General features: G+C 52.3%; 1 protein-coding gene across 1 annotated transcript in view; it reads right to left on the bottom strand.

Moving 5' to 3' along the window:
* The window catches only part of ACO2 (aconitase 2), a 52,586-nt gene that overhangs the window by 6,695 nt on the left and 25,425 nt on the right, over positions 1-20,466 (bottom strand). Inside the window, exons 2-10 of the mRNA XM_079715895.1 lie at positions 18,449-18,585; positions 13,891-14,149; positions 10,496-10,588; positions 6,487-6,645; positions 6,112-6,262; positions 4,662-4,766; positions 3,623-3,714; positions 2,467-2,572; positions 193-350 (exon numbers count right to left, since the gene is read on the bottom strand). Of these exons, the coding sequence (XP_079572021.1) occupies positions 193-350; positions 2,467-2,572; positions 3,623-3,714; positions 4,662-4,766; positions 6,112-6,262; positions 6,487-6,645; positions 10,496-10,588; positions 13,891-14,149; positions 18,449-18,585 (1,260 nt within the window). The remainder of the gene's footprint in view (positions 1-192; positions 351-2,466; positions 2,573-3,622; positions 3,715-4,661; positions 4,767-6,111; positions 6,263-6,486; positions 6,646-10,495; positions 10,589-13,890; positions 14,150-18,448; positions 18,586-20,466) is intronic.

Here is a 20,466-nt window from a genome sequence, read left to right as displayed (position 1 = left end):
GACAGGGAGTTGTCAGGGGCAGGCTGGCAGCTGATGGGAAAGGGTGGTTCAGCAGCCTGAGGGATGAAGATCTGATGGGAACCCTGGGGCCTGTACCAGCCCCTACCTACAAGGCTGCGGTTGGTTCTGCCCTGAAGCCACGTTACTCAGCAGTGGGGTGGGGGAGCCGGGGCGGGATGCGTGGGCACTCACGTAGCCATCCCGCTCAATGGTGGCGCGGATCTGCTCAGAGCCTGGCGTGATGGTGAACTGGGACTTGCACTTGAGTCCATGAGCCAGCGCCTGCTTGGCCACAGCAGCTGAACGCCCCATGTCCTCGTAGCTGGAGTTGGTACAGCTGCCGATCAGACCTGGTGCATCATAGGTGGTGAGGCCGGGAGTCAGGAGGAGAGAGTGACCAGAGCTCTCCACCTGACCGCAAATGAGCCAGGTCTGGTCAAGAGTTCACCAACTCTGCTTCCAACAGAGACATGTTGGAAGCAGACTACCTAGCTGTTTAAGAGTAAAGGATAAGCTCCTCTTGACGCAGCCATTTAAGAGAAGAAGATGTGGCCAGTGAACACGACACTGAACACGCGTGGAAGCAGTACAAGCCACTCTTACAGTAATACAGTCTGCATGTGTATGCACATCAGCAGGCCCACACTGAAACACTTACATGACTGCTGCTGGGTGAGGGCCTATAGGCCAATTTTCTTCTCTTATATTTTGTAGTATTCTCTGGCTTTCTAGTTGGTTTATAATCAGGGGAAAAATAATTCTTTTTAAAAAGTCTATCATAGTGGGCTTCCCTGGTAGCACAGTGGTTAAGAATCCGCCTGCCAATGCAGGGGACACGGGTTCAAGCCCTGGTCCGGGAAGATTCCATATGCCGCGGAGCAACTAAGCCCGCGTGCCACAACTATTGAGCCTGCGCTCTACAGCCCACGAGCCACAACTACTGAAGCCCGCATGCTACAACTACTAAGGCCCGCGCACCTAGAGCCCGTGCTCCACAACAAGAGAAGCCACTGCAATGAGAAGCCCACGCACCGCAACGAAGAGTAGCCCCTGCTCACCGCAACTAGAGAAAGCCCGCACGCAGCAACAGAGACCCAACACAGCCAAATAAGTAAATTAATTAAATAAATAAATCAGAAAAAGGAAAATCTATCACAGTTATTCAAGAAGTCGAAGACTGGATGACATCACATTGTCTATAAACAGAGACAGTCTCTCTCACCAGCTCAGCAATTTAGTTTCTAATTTTAAGCCACCAAAGATTTGTTTTTATTTACTTCAACTCCTAAGGCTGAACATATTGTACAGCACTTCATGCCAGGCACCATCGAAAGCTCTTGCCACACATTAACTCGTCCCACTTCCCAGCAATTTTAGCGGGTAAGTACAGTATCACCCTCGTTTTACACCTGGGGAACCGAGGCACAGGAGGTGAAGAGATTTGCTCTCAGTCACCCAGCTGTGAAGTGGCAGAGTCAGATTCATACCCAGACCACCTGGGTTCATGTGCTTCACAGCCACACTAAACTGTGACAACAGTGATACCATGCCAGCGTGTCCGTATATGTAAAGCATGTAAAGTAAAATCACTCGTCATGGTTGGTAAGAGGAAGTGTTTGTAAAACAGAAAATTACACACATCAGTATGTGCATGTACACAGAAATACAGTATTCCTGTCAAAGAGATTCTAGAGCTGGTTCTGGCTGAGGGTGGAGATTAGGGGTGTTTTAAAATTCTTCTTATTTGTCAATATTCTCTACACTGATATATATTTCTTTTCTTTTCTTTTCTTTTTTAGGTTCCATATATATGTGTTAACACACGGTATTTGTTTTTCTCTTTCTGACATACTTCACTCTGTATGACAGACTCTATGAAGATTTTCTTGATGTGGACAATTTTTGAAGTCTTTACTGAATTTGTTACAATACTGCTTCTGTTTTATGTTTTGTTTTGTTTTGTTTTTCCCTTTTGTGGCACGCGGGCCTCTCACTGTTGTGGCCTCTCCCGTTGCGGAGCACAGGCTCTGGACGCGCAGGCCCAGCGGCCATGGCTCACGGGCCCAGCCACTCCGCGGCATGTGGGATCTTTCCAGACCGGGGCACGAACCCACGCCCCCTGCATCGGCAGGCGGACTCCCAACCACTGCGCCACCAGGGAAGCCCCCATGTTTTGGTTTTTTTGGCCGCGAGACACGTGGGATCTTAGCTCCCCAACCAGGGATCGGACCTGCACCCTCTGCACTGGAAGGTGAAGTCTTAACCACTGGACCAGCAGGAAATCCCTCTATTTCTTTTATACCAAGAAAAAGTAATTTCCTTAAAAAGCCATAAGAAAAAAACCAACTACTTCAGAAAGTGCCTGGTCCATTCAGGAAGGGCCCTGTGGTAAGCACAGGCCACAGGCCACAGCCCACAGCCCTGGGTGGACTGCTGGCCCTGAGGCGGGGGGCAGGGGTGGCTCACCTACTCGGATGTCCAGGGGCCACCCCTCCTTCTCTGCCACACTGCCCACTTCTGCCACAGGGTGAGCCAGGTCAGGGGTGAAGGGCCCATTGATGTGCGGCTTCAGCTGAGGAAGAAAAGGCATGGGGAGGGAACCCAGCTTGGCACGTGGACAGCCCCTCTTCTTCAGAGGCGGCCTCACTCCCGCTCACCAAGTCACGGTGGGCCTGGGAGGCCAACTACTGTTCTCATGGTTCACACCTCAACCCAGGAAACGCCCGAGCAACAGGCACCGTATGTGCTGCAGCTCCTGAGATCTCTCCAACCCCGCAAGGCTCGTCATCTCCAGCCTGCAGACGGCAGAGCGCCTGCCTTGCCCAAGGTCACATAGCTCGGCGATAGCAGAGGCATGGGATGAATCAAGGTTGCCAGCTTCCTAAGCCCATTACCTCCCATACTATGGTGCTTCTGGAATCTTAAGGCCAGATGCTTTACATGTGACGATACTTATCAATCAACGTGAAGCACTTAACGAAGTGCCTGGCACACAGTAAGCACTCAATAAATGTCAGCAACTGTTATTACATGGATTAGCTCAGTCAGTTCCCATGACTGCCTCGGGTTTCACACACCGTGAAGTGAGGCCCACAGTGCTTGAGTAACTTGCCCAAGGTCACAGTAAGCCTAAGTGGCAGAGTCAAGATGTGAACTCATGCAGGTTGGCTTCAGGGCCTAAACCCTTGGCTGCTGTGCTCTGCTGCTTCTGCTCCTCCAGACTGCCCTTTCTCTGGCCTTCCAAACGCCACCCTGGCCTACAGGTCTCAGGGTGCCAGGCTCAGGCTTGGGAATCTTGGGCTTTGCCCTCTGAACTCTCACAACTCTAGGGCAAAATCTTGGCTTCTCCTAAAGCTGAGGTGGGGGCCAATTGAACGTTTCTGAATCACCAGCCATAGCCACCTCCACTCTCCCCTTGGCCATACAGCCTTCCTGCTGCCCCTACCACCCCACTGATTCAGGCAGCAGTTTGCAGGGACACTGGGGAACCAAAAGCCCAAGAGCCCTGCTGGGTGTGCAGCCAGAGACCTGCTCTGGCTCTCCCCAGGGCCCACCAGAAGTCCCCAGACGGGGCCTGAACCCCCCACCCTCAGAAATTCCTGGAACCAGCTCCCTTCCTCACCTCGCTGAGGTTAATTTCAATCAGTTGGTCATAATGGCAGCCAGTGTCAGGTACCAAGTGATCCTTGAATTCATCAGCAAGGTTGGCAATGTCTGAAATCAACAAAGGAGGGAGACTGAAGCATGTAAAACAGAAATTGGCCATGAGACTCCATCCATCCATCCATCCACCCACCCACCCATCCATCCATATGAACCACAGTTACCAGGCACCTGTCAAACACCAGGGCCTGGACACTGACTGGGCAAACAAAGGAACAAAACAAACAGCACAGGACACAGTTCCTGCCCTCAAGGAGCTCACGTCTAGCGAAGGAGCTATCAGTGAGCCGGAAGTCACAACATAATACAACAGAGGCAAGCAGGAACACGGGGACACAGGGGAGAAGTAGTGACTGAGGCTCAGAGTCAGGGAAGGCTTCCTGGAGATGAGAAGCACTGACTTTTTAAAGAAGAAGAAGGTACTTGATAATAAAAGCGAGGCAAGGGCCTTTCAGGTAGGACTCTGTGTGTGGAGAGCTTGGGAACAAAGTGACAAACTCCCCGCCAGGCCCCTGGCCTCTGGCTCCACCAATCACCCTCGCTCACCTCCCTTCAGAGGCTCCAACAATTCCTCCCCCAGGACCCATTTCCAACTCTGGGTTTCAAAGAAGCCAAGCTAGAACCTCAGGGAAGTTGATGAGGGAGGCCTACAAAGTGGTTCTTGTTCCAGACGTTTTTCCTCCTCCCCCTGCTAGGGGAGGAATTACAAACAGAAGCAGATCCATGTCATTTCCAGAGCCTCCCACAGAGGGCACCAGGGACCAGGCCAAGAAGAACCGGAATTCAAACACCCTTTCAGGGGAAACTAAATTCCAATCCTGAGGCAGGGATATCTCACACTTAGATGCCAGACCCATTGAGAAGCTGATGCGAGCTACAGACACCCCACTCAGGAACAGTAACACACATAACCTCTCACAGACCGTCAAAGGCTTCTCAGAGCCTCTGAAGCCAGTCAGAGACACCAGGCTTAGGACTTAGGATGCCCACTGGCTCACCTGTCCGGCCTGTCTTGCTCAGGTACTTCTTCATCCTGTGGTTGTATGGAAACACCGAAGTGGTGGCCCCAATTTCTGCACCCATGTTGCAGATTGTCGCCATGCCTGTAGAGAAACAGAGCCCGCGGGGCTGGCTGTGCAGCTAGGCGAGGGTCCCCCACACCTGCTAGAGGTGCACACACGTCTTCACACCGGGGAGCTGGCATCATTTCTTCCCTCACTCTCACTGCCCCTGTGGCCCAGGGTTAAAATGAGGCCCAGTGAAGAGAGGCCACGGGGCCAGAGCTCAGTGTCCCGGCTCTCAGGGTGGCTGCTGGGTAGAGTGAAGGGGACACAAGATTCAGCTCCTACAAGCCAAATTCCAGTTCTAGGCCTGGCTGTCCCGCTCAGCAGACTAGACAGCCCCCATGTAATGAACGCTGACCTGGCCAGACCACCCAGTTGTTACTGTGTCCATTTGCAGGTGAGGGAACTGGCTCAGAGAGGCCCAAGGTCATGCCACAGAGCAAATGCGGCGTGGCCTGCAGGTCTTGGTCTGACTGCCTGGTGTGCAGGCCTGCACTGTTTCAGCTACAACACGGTGGAAATGTTTCTGGGTCCGCAGTTTTCCAGCAATAAGACTGGAATGACGTCCACTGCCTGGACCACAGACCGCCCACAGAACTGGAGAGGCTACAGATGCCCTGACTGCTATCAGGACTCCGGACTCCAGCCTCATGGGGTTGCTGGGACATGGGTCTGGGCTTGTTGCCAACTTCCTAACTGAGCTGTCCAACAGTAGTAAGGGCTACTTATAAGAGTGAGCCCCGCATCACTGGAGGGACACAAGGGCCAGCTGAACTGTAGCTCTGTGGGGCTGCTGTGGAGCTGAGGCAGGGCCCTAGGGAAGTCTGGACTGAACCATCTCTAACGTTCATTCCAAGTCTACCTGGATTTCCGAGGGCCCAGGCATTGGGGCCAGATCACCAGGAGTAATGAGTAGGAAGGGGCTGGCTCCCACCTGGTCTTGGAGACTAGCAGGTGACGGTCTCTAATCCAAAGGAAGAGAGTGAGGTTCTAACTCCAGCCAAGGGAAGATGTGAGAATGCGGCTGCTTTGAGACAGAAGCCCTGGCTCTGATTCCCCTTCCCACCACCACCTCCACCCTCTGTAGGTTCTTCTTCTGGATCACCCAAGGCAGCCCAGGCCCAGCCAAGTTGGCTCAGCCCCTAAATCTGTGTGGCCACAGGGAAGTTACCTGCCGTCCTTGAGGGGCCCCAGTCTCCCGTTTAATGAGGGACCTGGACTAGACAATGAGGTCTCCCCTCGACCTCTAAGTGTCCATCCCAAGTCCCCAAATTGACTGGACAGATCCTCAGGGGAAGGCCATTCACTGCTTCTACGGCTCAACTACAGGCCCCATTGGGCCCAGCACAGGCTGAGAGCCATGCCACGTGGCTGCCTTCCTCACCAGTGCAGGAGATGGAGTCTACGCCAGGCCCGTGGTACTCCACAATCGCGCCCGTGCCGCCTTTTACTGTGAGGATGCCCGCCACCTTTAGGATCACATCTTTGGGTGAGGTCCAACCGGAGAGTGAGCCTGTCAGCTTCACGCCGATCACCTGAGTAGGTGGGGCAAGGAAGAAGTTACAGGCCTGTGTATCATGTGCCGTGTTCCACCCAGGAATCTACCTGCTGGAATTCAGCTTATTTATCCCTGCCTCCTTCCCAAAGAGATCTGAGCCTGACCTATTCTCTCATCCCTTTCGGGTCCCACATCTCCCATTCACCCCCACCAACCACCCCTCTGCTGTCACCCCGAAATGAGCCCTTCCCTACCCCTCACCTTGGGGCACTTCAGCTCCCAGGGGATCCCAGCCATGACGTCCACTGCATCAGCGCCCCCAACTCCAATGCAGATGCCCCCCAGGCCACCACCATTGGGGGTGTGGGAATCAGTGCCAATGAGAAGAACCCCAGGGTATGCATAGTTTTCCAGAATGATCTGAAAAAGAATCCAAGATCTTAAGCTTAAAAGCCCTCAGGAGAGAATGGAGGTAGGGCTCCAAAGGGGTCTGTAAAACTGCCCCCTACTGACACTGGGCCACTGGGCCATTCCCAGGCACCCCCTCCAGGATGGGGCCTCTCCAGTGTGGCCTGGACGAGCCAGAGACCTGGGAGACCGGCGGCCTGGGCTCACAAACTGCTCTGACAGTTCCTGACTGTATGACTTGGGCTTGTCAGTGCCTCTCCGCACCTCAGTTTCCTTATTTGTTAAGAACGGCCACACCACCTCGACTCCAGGATTGTGGCGAGAACCAGATGAACTGGGTACAAGAGTGTGTCGTGTGACAGGCCTGGGGACAAGTGCTGCCCCCTGAAAGGTGCTCCCCTACGACACGCCCTGCCTCACGTGGTGGACACGTGGAGTGTGCTTATCTGGCTTCTCAACAGGGCAGACAACCTTTCATGGCCTGGCTCCAGCACCCACAAGGAAGTACCCGGGAGCCTACGGGAGCACAGGCCAGGAGTTTTTCCACCACTGAACTAAAAAGAAGTATAGACAACGCCTCCCTAGCCTCAGTGGCCTGGAGGTGGCTCTGAGAACAGAAGCGACTTGCTTAAGGAAGAGGATGACTTGCCGCATTACCTCTCCGAGTTCAGTGTTCCCTTCGTCCAGGCTAGGAGCTGGCGGTGAGCATTTCTCCCCAGGATATTTAAAGGAGCTACAGGGGCAGCTACCCCAGTGCAGCCCCACCCACCTTCCTGACAGCTGAGGTGCTGGACACGCTGAGGCTGCAGCGGGGCTGCTTGAGGAAACTGCGGCCAAAGGGCCACGCCTGGGTCTGCGGTCTGGCCCTACCACCTACCAGTAGTCACTTCACCCCTCCAAGCCTCAGTTTCCCATCTGTAAAAAGTAGCTGATAACAGTGGCCCCCCTCACTGGATCATTGTGAGCACTTGACAGGAACATGTCCGTCAAGCTGTAATAATGCCTGAGAGAGGCATTATTTTTATTTATTATTTTGCAGCAAGATCCTTCACCTGAGGTTCTGCTGCTCACTGTCAGAGGCAATTATGGCCCAACCCACACATAGGGATGCTGGGGAGGATAAATGAGATCAGAGATGGGAAAGGCTCTATGAACTGTCAGGACTGACGGAATGGGGGGTAGTCTCCCCAGAATATTACAGAAACCCCAGGGCCTCTGCCTCAGGCTAGGCATCTGCTCAGCAGACTCAGCAAGGGTCGAGGGGTCTCGCCTCCTGGGAACACAGAAAGTTAGAAGACCTGGTTCCTTCTCCAGAAACGAGGCAGCTGGCTGGGAGAATAGGCCAACACAGAAGAAATCCCTAACAAAAAACAACTGTTGGAGAGAACGCCGTTTAACTGCTTCATTTCTCCAGCCCTCCTTTTCCTAGGCCACATACAAAGATTTAAAACTAGTTAATCTCTAAAGCTCCTCAAGGTTGTGAAAGTCTGATCCATGAAGACCAGATACACAGAATTCAGTGTGGTCACACCATGTAGACTGTCAGTGTGGTCCATGTCCAGAAGGGAGTGGTCAGTGCAGACCCGAGGACTGCAGAAAGCATCACAAAGAAGCTGGTTGTGACAGTGACCTCAGTGGTCGGCTGCATACGGTTAGGCAGACGGGGGTGTGGTGGAGAAGTGTATTTTTAGGCTGGACTAACATCTAGAACATAAAACTAGAAATTCAGCCATCTATCTGCATGACACACGTACACTGAGGACCTATTCTATACTGACCTGGCACCAGGCCCAGAGCTAGAGAGGAATAAATAAGCCATAGTCCCTGTCCCCACAGGGCACACTCAGCACACACTGTGGCCGTAACGTGAAGGGTCCCACACAGGATCACAAGATCCCCAATGCTGGGGACCAGAGGGCCAGGACTTCAGAGGGGACCAGAAAGCAGAACTGCGGAGGAGGAAGGGTCTGCCAGGGGACTCAAGGCAGAGGGAAAGGGATTAAGATTTAATCTGGACATGGCAGATTAAAGCTGCCTACTGTCAAGGGGGAGAGGAAAGAAAAGCTGCACAGAGATCACATGACTCCTGGGAACTTTCTTTCTAAAGAAATCTATCAGGCTGTACACTTAGCTGGTGGCCAGTGGCAGGTGTGAGCTGCCATCACTCACGACCCCAAACTTTGGCCCAGAAGCTGCCAAAATGGCCTCGGCATTTGTACTAAGGTGGAATGGAGGACACTTGGATTGGGGTCCCCTTGACGACAAAAGGTCAAGGTTGGGTCCACCTGACTCCCTCGCCCTGCTGCTGAGAGAGGCTTTCTGGCCCCTGCAGACCAATGTGACATGCCATACCCGGGGAGCCCCTTCCTGGCAAGGGCGATGGTTTGAAAGGGCAGAGCAGTGATCTGTGGCTCTGGTTTCAGAGTGGGGCAGTGCTGGGAACCCATGCAGGGTCGCATTACAGCCTGACTCAGCTCATCTTGAAGGAAGGCCTGGAAGTGAGCCCTGGGATAGAGGTGGGGAGAAAGGTCACCTTGAGAAGGTACAAAGAGGCAGGTTTCACATACAAGATGGATGGTAAACGGACACAAACCGGCACACACCCCACAAACCAGTCAGAAGCCCTGAACAGACACCTTTGATGAAAGCTAATCACCTATCTCCCCAGAAACACACACACACAGACACACACACACACACACACACACCCCACCCCACCCCCCGATAGACAGAACTGCCTATCAAGAGAAAATCCATCCTTGGGGAGACCCCAGGAGAACTCCTGACTGATGTGGCCATGTGACCTTTGGCCCCTCCATCCTCAAGGACGCCCGCAACGGGCCAAAAGGCTCCGAGGAGCACTCTGTGCACTGAGAGGGGGAGAGTTCCCGGTGTGACGGGAGACCGGGAAGCAGCACAGCAGCGTGGAGCACTGGCTCCAGGGCCAGGCTGCCTGGATGCAAAGCCTGGCCCCATAATCGGCCAACTGGGTGCCCTGGGCAAGGAGATCAACTTCTCCGTGCCTCAGTTTCCTCATCTGTAAGGTGTGGACAATAAAACCACCAATCTCATAGGGTCATGGCGAGCACCCAGTAAGTTACTATCTGCAGAGTGCCTGGCACACGGAATGTGCTCATCAAGTGTTAGCTATCCACGCAACAAGGTGTAACGCTTGTGGAAAAAAGCAAAACAAAAAACAATATAATACCATAATACTTAGAAGAAGGTGTAGCACAAAACATGTCAACGTTAAAAAGCTGGTCAGAAGGGACTATTTTAATTTCTCACACGGAGAGGGAGAATGTATAACTTGACACAGTGAAAATTAATTTTAGGGACTTCCCTGGTGGCGCAGTGGTTAAGAATCCGCCTGCCAATGCAGGGGACATGGGTTTGAGCCCTGGTCTAGGAAGATCCCACGTGCCGCAGACCAACTAAGCCCGTGCACCACAACTACTGAGCCTGCGCTCTAGAGCCCATGAGCCACAACTACTGAGCCTGCATGCCATAACTACTGAAGCCTGTATGCCTAGAGCCTGTGCTCCGCAACAAGAGAAGCCACCGCAATGAGAAACCCGCACACTGCAATGAAGAGTAGCCCCGCTCACCACAACTAGAGAAAGCCTGCGTGCAGCAATGAAGACCCAACTCAGCCAAAAAATAACTAATTAATTCATTAATTAATTTTGAAAAAAGAAAATTAAATTTAAAATGAAAGCGGAGGAGTCTAAGGGCTGATGAAAATGTCATCCAATTGCCCGCCTGAGCCCCAGGCTCCCACAGGCCTGGAGGTGCTCCCTGGTTCCCTAAGGGCAGCCCACTCCCCTGCCCACCCACAAAGGCAGGCCAGGCCCTGCTTTACCTGATGAATGATTCCAGAGCCAGGCCTCCAAAAGCCCACGCCGTACTTGGCACCTGCAGTTGCCAGGAAATTATACACTTCCTGGTTTATGTCCTATTGAGACAAATCAATAACCAGGGCATTAGTAACACGGTTTGCTCATGGTTTCCCCCCTCCCCCTCCCCTCCTCTCTGACTCTGAAATGCTGGCACTGTGAAGACAGGCCCTCTCCTGGAGGCCGTCTACAAATAATTCCAAAAGGGCTTGGATGCTGGCCCACAGTCTCAGCTGGCAGGCCCAGGAGAGAGACCAGGGAACAGAGACAAAGCCCAGTTCTGTGACACCTGGCCAGGGAGTGGGTCCAAAACAAATCCCTTCCCTGCCCTGGGTCTCAGTTTCCTTGTTTGTAGAAGGGTCCCTCTGGCACTCAAGTCCTCAGCCAAGGCCGGCAGTGAGGGGGAAGCATGGGACTACAGGACTAACTGGGACATGGTGTCGGGGAGGGGAACTGTCAAAGGGAAGCAGTGGGACAGAGTGGACAGCCCGGTCCCACCACGCCTCATGTTGGGTGTTGTTTCTCCACTGGAGCCTAGGACGCCTCGTCTGTAATCCTGGCTGACATTTACTGAATACCCACTACGGAAATGGCACCACGCTAAACATCCTCACAACCCAGGGGAAGTATTGTCACCAAGCCCATTTTACAGATGCAAAAACAGAAACTCAGAGGTGAAATAACTTGCTGGAGATCCCAGGGTTAAACAGAGGAGCCAGTGTTTGAACCGAGGCCTGTCCAACCACAGAGCTGAGGGCTACGTTGTAATAGAAATAAGGCTACCTCCCTTACAGAGACTACATCTCAGAACACCTAGACCACTGTCTGGCATGTGGTAGGTGCTCAACACTTGGTAATGTGTTTGATGGGCCCCAAATGAAAGACCGTCAAATGGACCAGGTTCTGAACAAACAAAACAAAAAACAGGATGGTACCCACTATACCTATAATTCAGGGACAACTTCCTCGGGGGGAAGGGAAGGCTTCCCACCACATGGATGTGAGGCCAGAGTTTATCTGGAAGACATGGCATGTCCCTGGATAGGTGAGACCCCAGGGACTAAAGGGATGGGAACATAGCGGACAGCACAGAGCTGCAAAGGAGGAAGTAGGAATAGAGACCTGCTAGCCTCTGGGTGTGGGAGAGCCGCGCTCCAAGGCAGAGGAGGGACTCACTGTGGGCGCCGCTGGGCCCTCCATAAAACACTCTCAATACCGTGCAGCCCCCTTCATTTAAACTCCAGACCAACCATGCATCCTTCTGAGGGCCCGTGTAGTTCCCCCAAGTGAAAGAATGGCAGACAAAGAACTTAGGTCCCCACAGCGGTCTCTTTCTGATTAATAATTAATATATTGGGTTCGTTGTTTATAAATCAGTCACTTGTAAAATTGGTACCGAGGGCAGGAGGCAGCTGGTTGTGTGGATGCATTTGCTCGTGTGTCTGCATGTGGGAGAAGAGGCAGCGCAGTGGCCAGAGTGGTGTGGCAGAATCTCGACCGGAACTCAGCCTAGATGCCTCTCCAGTGGTCTGTGTGACCCTGGACAGGTCACTCTGCCTCTCTGAACTCCAACCAGAGGGACCCTGTGCAAATACATGTAAATCTGACCATATCCCTCTCCTGTGTAAACCCCTCAGCGACTCCTAGGAGGGCGCCCATAGTCCTCAAGGCCCTGCCTGTACCTGCCCCCACCCACCTCAGAGCTCCAGGCCCACAGGCCCCCTTCCAGCTCCACAAAAGTACCAGGTTTCTTCCTCCTCAAGGTCTTTAGGTCGTCTGTTCTGTCTAGAATGTTCTTGCTTATCTGTTCACGTCTCAGCTTACATGTTACATGCTCAAAAGAGGCTGTCCTTTCCCCGCCAAAGTCTAAATCAGACATCTTTCTTATACTTTCAGAGTTCCACACTCTCCCAAATTGGCAGTTACCAATTTGTGTGATTGTTTAGCTTCTGTCTCCCTACTGGACTCTAAGATCCATGAGGGCAGAAGGCAGAGCCCCTGTCTGTCATGTTCACACTGAGTCCCAGCACCCAGCACAGTGCCTGGCACATCATTAATGTTCAATGAACATTTGTTAAATAAATGAGGGAATGGGTCCTGAAATCCTATGATTCTGTGAATCTCACCTCCAGAAGGTAGATTTTAAAACTATAAAGTAAGGGGAGGGCCAGACCTTGAAGGTGGTAGCCCTGCTGCGGGCAGTCATTCACCCCTAGGGCTGAAGAGGACCCAGTTCACAGCACTGAAGGATCCCCTGCAATGTTACCAGTTACCACCGCCGCTGCTGCTAACATGGAAACCACCAGTCAGAAGGCTGGGCTCTTTCAGCTGAGTGGAGCCGCTGTGCCACCAGGACACAAACAAGCAGGCCAAGGTAGGAAGAAGGGGCTTGAATGGGAAAGCTGCCCCGAGCGTTTCCCATGGGTCTGAGAGGCTCTCTGAGCCGTGCTGACCCTGGGAGCCGAAGCACTTTCAATTGCGTGCTCTGCTCTGTGCCCAGCCGGGCTGCAGCCCTGCCAGCATTCAGCTCCTGCCAATGGCCCCCCAAGAGCAGTGCCCACTTCCATTGCGAGGGATGGGGGCGGGGGCAGGGTGGAGGCCCAGAGCTGGGAGAGACCTGCTGTTGCCAAGAGTAGACACACACAAAGGCACCACAAGCAGAGCCTGGAGGAAGAAGCACAAATTTGGTTTCATAAGAGTGAGAGGAATCCAAGGGGAAAACTCTTCAGCGTGGCATCCAGCCCCTTCTACCTTGTTAAGCGAAACTCACAGAAGAAAGCCCACAAAGGGGGTCAATCAGTAAGAGAGGGCCCTGAGTGGGAGAAGGGATATGGGTCTGGTCCTAACTTCGCCCCCATGCAGTTGTGGGACTTGATGCACGCGCCTTGGCCGCCTCAAATTTACCAACAGCGACACTATTCGCCTACCTCCCCGACAAGGTCCCCAGGGGCCAGGCAAGAGCACGAGTGATCACATGTGATGGTGGCAGCAAGGGAACTTTAAAGTCCCTTCTCCAGAGCAAGTGGTGATAGGTATCAGAACCCGACATCTGCATCATTTTTCTTTTAAAGTATTCTGTTTTATTACAGAAAAAGGACCTGAAAAGAATACCTTTAGTATGGTAAGATTAAGGATGATTTTTGTTTTCTTTAGGTTTTCTCAGTATTTTCTAACAGCTTCACAAAGGGCAAATGGTATTTTTCAAAGTAGAAGAGAGCAAAAATAAATTTAAAAAAAAAAGACTAAACCAAAGAGTCCATTAGAATTTGGGGGTAATGCCCTAGTTCAAGGGTTTTGTCTCTCATCTCATGTCGCACCCACTGGTCCCCTCCACGCCCCTCCCACGCCAACTTCAGCTCACCTTGGCCCGACGCAGGTCTTTCTCACCCCCGAGCTGGGCCTCGATCAGATGGTCACAGTGGATGGTGGACGGCACAGCCACCTTGGGCAGTCCACTGCTGATGAACTGCAACATGGCCATCTGGGCCGTGGCATCCTGCATGGCCACGCGGTCAGGCCGCAGCCGCAGGTAGGTCTTGCCTCGCTCGATCTCCTGGTGGGCTGGGTCATCCAGGTGTCCATACACGATCTTCTCTGAGAGGGTCAGAGGCCGGTTCAACCTGGCGGGAGAAGGGAGGGATGGCCTGGGACCAGCTGCATGGTCCCCTGTCCGCCACAGCCATTCCCTCTCCGCACACACGGCAGGCAGGGAGAGGGGACCCTGCACCCCACGAGGGTGGAGACGAATCGGTGTGCTCACTGTGGCAGCTCCGGCACATGGCACAGCGCCTGGCACTCGCTAGGTCCAAAACCACTTGAGGAATGACAGCATCACAAGAGGCGGCAGGGGTTTATTTCTCCCTGAAGTATATTTGCTTTTCCAGCATATTAATTGCTATTATCTGACGGGCACCTATTCCATGTATGTCTCATCTTTTAATCCTTACTGTATCCTTGTCATTTAGTAAAACGACCAAGAGGTAACAGAGACCCAGCAGAGTGATGTTCGAAGCTCAAGTTCACAGCCAGAGTCTCACCTTGGATGCTCTACTTCTCTCTGTCCACGGCCATCTCCCCCATGCACTCAGCCCCATTGAGACACAGAGACTCCGCACCAGCACCCCTCACCCAACCCGCCTCAGGTGCTGGAGGCCTTGTTACTCTATTACACGAAAGCCTTTCCTGCTGGTTCCACTCGCTCTCACCCCGTGAAGACAGGTGTGGCTGTCAGCTCTCAAGAACAGAAGCTGCCTCTGGCCTCTCACGAGCCCCTCTTCCTAGACCCTATTTCCTCGTCAGAGCCCCCAGGGAGATACCGCCCCCGCCAGGACTCAGCTGCCTCCTCGGCACAGCCTCCCCCGCGCAGACTGAGGTGGGCGCGGACCAACTCTCCCCCCCTACCTTGAGGCTCCCTGCTGCTGCCACCCCACGTGCCTGGACCTCACACTCTGCCTCCCGCCGTTCTCAAAGCTTAGGCCAAACCTGAAGGCTCCTCGGGAGGGGCACAGTTCCACTCACACCCAACGAGCCACAAAAAAAAAAATACATGGGACGAGGAGTCAGAGGCTCTGAGTTTAGACCTGACCCTAGTACTAAACCCACCGTGTAACCAGATAAGCCACTGTCCCTCCCAGGGAGCTCCCAGTCCATCTCTAAAGTCCAGGGCTCGTATTGGAAAGAGATAACAGATAGCACTTATATAGCACATACTTGTTTTTAAACAGCTTTATTGAGATATAATTGGTGTGTAATTAACCACACATATTTAAAGTATACAACTGGTAAGTTTTTTTTTCAGTATGTGGGCCTCTCACTGTTGTGGCCTCTCCCGTTGCGGAGCACAGGCTATGGACGTGCAGGCCCAGTGGCCACGGTTCACGGGCCCAGCCGCTCCGCAGCATGTGGGATCTTCCCGGACCGGGGCACGAACCCGTGTCCCCTGCATCGGCAGGCGGACTCTCAACCACTGCGCCACCAGGGAAGCCCACAACTGGTAAGTTTTGACATATGAATACACCTGTGAAATCATCAGCACAGTCAAGATAATGCACACATCCATCACCCCAAAGTCTCCTTGTCCCCTTTTATAATCCCTCCCTCCTGCCCCCATCCCCAAGCAACCACTCATCTGCTTTCTATCATTATAGTTTTATCTTAGCACTTACTTTTAGCCCAGAGCACTCTGATGTATATAACTCACTTTATCCTCACAACACAGATGAGCAAACTGAAGCACAGTGAGGTGAAGTAACTTGACCCTCGCTGGTCATGAACTAGTTACTGAGTGGAAGAGCTAGAATGCAAGGAGCCATTGTGGCTTTATACTGTCTCTCGGTAACATCTGGAAACTCAGAACGGGGCCCGGCCTGCAGTTGTGTTCAATTACTATCATTATTGCTGTTGCTATTACCAATACGACTCTGCTGGGAAAGCAGAGAAATGTCCTTCTGCTAGTCTGGGTTCTAGCCCCTCACTCCCAAGTTTACCTAACCCCTTGAGAGCAAGAGTTTCCTAGGGTGCTGGCTCTGTGGGCAACAGCAGAGCAACTGGCAATTCTAAAAATCTCTCAGTTCTGCTGTCATGAGAAACTTGAATAAAAATAGCACTGGCCTGAAGTACAGCCTGCCCCTTTTGTGGCAGCATCTCCAAGGCTGGTGTACAGGCAGTGACTCACTGCACAGCCCCTCCTTCTGCGTCCAGGGGAGGTGAAAAATAGCACATGAGCTTTAAAACCAAAGACCTTGACAGCAAATGCCTGAAGTTGTATAAAAAAGCCTGACAATGACAAAAGCCTAAGGACGAGTTCATCATCACATTTCCTTGAGGATTAACTGAGGATGGCAAAATGGGTCCTCTATGTCCATCTGTCCCCCCACTTCACTGGATGACAGAGACCCAGTTCCCAGGAACAGAATCGGGCCTCTCTGTCACAGGGTGGAGGAATCGTCCCCCTGCAAATCCCCCGGCCCTCTAAAACACTCTTACATCTATTTTAATCCACTAGCATCTTTTTAGAACAGCCTCACTTCTGCTTTCTTTCTCTATGGAAGGGTTTCTCAACTATGGCACGACTGACAGTTTGGGCCAGATGATTCTTTAGTGTGGAGGCTGTCTTCTACACTATAGGATGTGTGACCATTTTCTTGGCCTCTACCCACTAGGTAACAGTAAACCACACCCCACCCCAGGTTATGACAACCTACAATGTCTCTAGACATTCCCCAGGGGAATTCCCCTAGGGGACAAAATCGACCCCTCACCCCACCTCCAGTGAGAACCACTCTTCTATGGCAACAATGAAAATGGAACATCTCTTGCCTGTACTAATCTGGAAAATGCTAAAAGTTATTGCTTGGACTTTTCTGGTTAGTGCAGAGTTGGAATAAGAAGGCAAAGGAAAACTTTTAGGGGGAGGGTTAATTTTGCTCATAAAAATTAAAACCAAAGGGCAGTTTTTTTGATTAATTTTTTTAAAGCAAAGACAAAATGATGAACACTTTTTTGTCAAGTTACCTCAAAGCAAGCTTCTATGTTAACTCTCCTTCTAAGCATGATAAAGAGCAGGGGGGAAGTGTTTTGCAGACTAAAGCAAAATCTATTATTTTTCCACTGAGCTGTGATCTGAGAGCTCTAAGAATAAATAGTGTTTTCTGGGGAAAAAGTATTTGTATAAGGTTGCACAGTGATGAGGACAGTGGTTTCAACCCTGACTACATATTAGAACCAGCTGGGAAACTGGCCAGCACTTCTCACATTTTGACGTGCACACCAGTCACCTGGAGCTCCTGTTAAAGCTGCGGATTCTGGCTCAGTGGGTCTGGGGTGAAGCCTGAGCTCCTGCGTTTCTAACAGGCTCCCAGCGCTGGTTGCTGATGCCGGTGCTGCTGACCCACGGGCCACATTTTGATCAATAAGGCCTACATGTACTACCGGAATCAGATGAACATCCTTGATGTACATTAAGAGGTCTTTACTATAATTAGATGATGCCATGTTGCAAGCTACTGGAGATAAAGACTAAGATAGTCCCTACCTGTAAAACTGAAGTGAGGATACCAGTAAAGAGGAAGCAAAGTGGCAACAGAGAGCAAGTGTGGGACACTGGCCAGAGCACTGGACGAGAGCCTGGAGACCAGGTCCCATCACTCACTCACAGGGTGGCTTTCTCCACCTGAGCCCATTCGTCAGCTGTTAATGGGGATGGGGACACTGTGTACTCATACTGGTTCTCTCGTACTCCCGGGGCCATGTCACCAGATAGGCAAGCGCGCAGCTCTGTCTGCAGTCATTCAAGTTTCAGGAGCAAAGTGGCAGGTGATTGGCGCTACCAGCCCCCACTCCTCATCCTCTTGTGGTATCTTATTCATCCCTCCTGTGCCAGCATCTAGCCCAGAACCTGGCACACAGAACAGCAGTGCAAAGACAGCTGCCATTTTACCAAATGAGCAAAGAGAGGTCCCAAAAAAAATATGCTCAAGATCCCACCTGAGATTCCTTCCGAGTCTCAAGGCTGAGCTCTCCCCTGGGCTTATGCACTGAAGAGGAAATATATATATTTCTGAAGTCACTGGGCCCGGCAGATCCCAGAGAAATGGCCCAGGGGTAAGTTGTCTGTCCTGGAAAGGGTGGGTGGAAGGTTCGGGCCACAGCACCGAAGAGTGCCTCAGACCTTCCCTAGGGCCCACATCTCCAGGCGTCTTGCTAACAGACTTTTCCTTGGCAGAGAGGACAGAAGGTCCACCACTGACCTGGAACACCCTTCCTCAGCAGGGACCGCTGTATCCTGAACGACTCGATCCTGCCACCACCACGACCAGCCATCCTTCACCAAGCACCTCCTACGCTGCCCGAAAGGGGCAGGCGGCACCAGAAGCACCAACACCCTCTCGCAGCCTCTGCAGCTCGCCCTGCAGCCTTACCGTTTGCGGACGACGTTAATGTTCTTCTCGAGCAGGTCGTAGCGGATATACTCACTGGGCTCAAAGTGGCTCATGGCCACCTCGGCCCGCTGGCACAGGACCGAGGCCACATGGTACTGCCGCACACCCAGGGCTTTCTGCAAGAAGAAGGACAGCAGTGACTGTCAGTGGAGGATTTAGGGCGGTCCACCCCTGAGAGAAAGCACGGAATGGTGAAAAAAACAAAGAATTCAAGTGTCAAGAGCTATTCAGTGACTGCAGCCTCAGTTTCCTCACCTGAGGCACAGGGATGAGGCAGAAGCCACAAGAAACACAGCCTGTGGGAGCAGGAAAGTGCAAGGGATTTACAGTCAGAATTTCTGCATCAAAGTCAAATTCTGTCCACTTAAGAAAATCCTCCATCATCTGAGGGCCAGAAAAGGTGGGCAATGGGGATACAACCAGCTGTAGCGATCACATAGTTACGGGGAAGGTTGAAGGAGAAAATATGTGGACGTTCTCATCAAGCTCTAAAGCACCATCCAAATGGTAGCTGCTATCCTGCCTGCCCTATAAGTTCCTTGAGGCTTGGGATCAAGCTTTGTTTGTCTTATTCATCTGCATCTGGACTACCTGGCACATATTAGAGATTTAATAACTAATGGTTGAATAGATGGAAAAATTAGTGAGGAAAACCGATGCATAAGCTTTGGATGTTTCCTCATCCCATGAAAAGGTGGTGCCTAATCCTGCTCCCCTGGAATGTGCAGCAGACTCACCGACTGACTGGACAGAATGTGGCACAGTGATACTAGGGGAACTCTGAGGCTAGGTCACAAAAAGGATTGCTTCTGCCTGGCTCTCTCTTTCTTTGATGGCTCTGGAGGAAGACAGTCACCACCGCTGTTAAAACATTTCAGCAGGGCTTCCCTGGTGGCGCAGTGGTTGAGAGTCCACCTGCCGATGCAGGGGACACAGGTTCGTGCCCCGGTCCAGGAAGATCCCACATGCAGCAGAGCGGCTGGGCCCGTGAGCCATGGCCGCTGGGCCTGCGCCTCCGGAGCCTGTGCTCTGCAATGGGAGAGGCCACAGCAGTGAGAGGCCCGTGTACCGCAAAAAAACCAACAAAACCCCCCCCCAAAAAAACAGTTCAGCAGTCCTGAGAGAGGCCCACCTAGAGAGGAACTGAGGCCTCTTGCCAAAAACCAGCACCACCTTGCTAGGCGTGTAAGCACGCCATCTTGCAAGTCAGTGCTCCAGCCTAAGCCCTCAGATCACCAGGGCCCTGGCCGACAACCTGGACTGCAAGTTCTTGAGCGACTCTGAGCCAGAACCACCAGCCAAGACGCTCCCAAATTCCGGGCCCACAGGAACTGTGAGCGAGAAATGTGTATTGTTGTTTTAATCCTCTAAGTTTGGGAGCAACGACTTCTTATGCAGCAACAGATAAGCAACTGTTATGAAGGGGTCTGTATTAGTTCATTTTAAACTGTGGATGACAAAATTCACAGGGTCCATTTTGACCAAGGAGGAACAGATGAACCCAAAGAAGCAACAGAGGGAAAGAACAGTGGTGTTCCCCGTCTAGGAAGTCATACCCTTGGGCAAGGAAAGAGGCAAAGCTCAAGCCACTGCCCCAGGCTCCCTTTTATATGTCACCAGGACATTTAAAGCCAAACTCTGCCGACCTCAGCATCTGAACCAATACAAATGCACAGCTGCCACTCGCTGTTCAGGTGGCCGGCGAGGAGGGCAGACCCCATCAGGAAACAGCACCCCCCCCGCCACCCCCCCCACCGACCCGCCACAGCAGGAGTGACCTCCCATTGCAGACTGCAGATCCACCTGCCCTCCAGCTAAAAATCCACCAGGGGACCCTCACTCTCTGCCCTACTGGGTAGGGGTGAAGAACTCACCAATCAAAGGACTTTCCTTTTTTTTTTTTTTTTTGGCCTCGCAGCATGTGGGATCTTAGTTCCCCAACCAGGGAACAAACCCGTGCCCCCTGCAGTGGAAGTATGGAGTCTTTTTTGTTTTTT

Source organism: Hyperoodon ampullatus (genome assembly GCF_949752795.1).
Source record: "Hyperoodon ampullatus genome assembly, chromosome: 11".
NCBI classification, from domain to species: domain Eukaryota; kingdom Metazoa; phylum Chordata; class Mammalia; order Artiodactyla; family Ziphiidae; genus Hyperoodon; species Hyperoodon ampullatus.
This window is presented reverse-complemented; position numbering and strand designations above follow the sequence as displayed.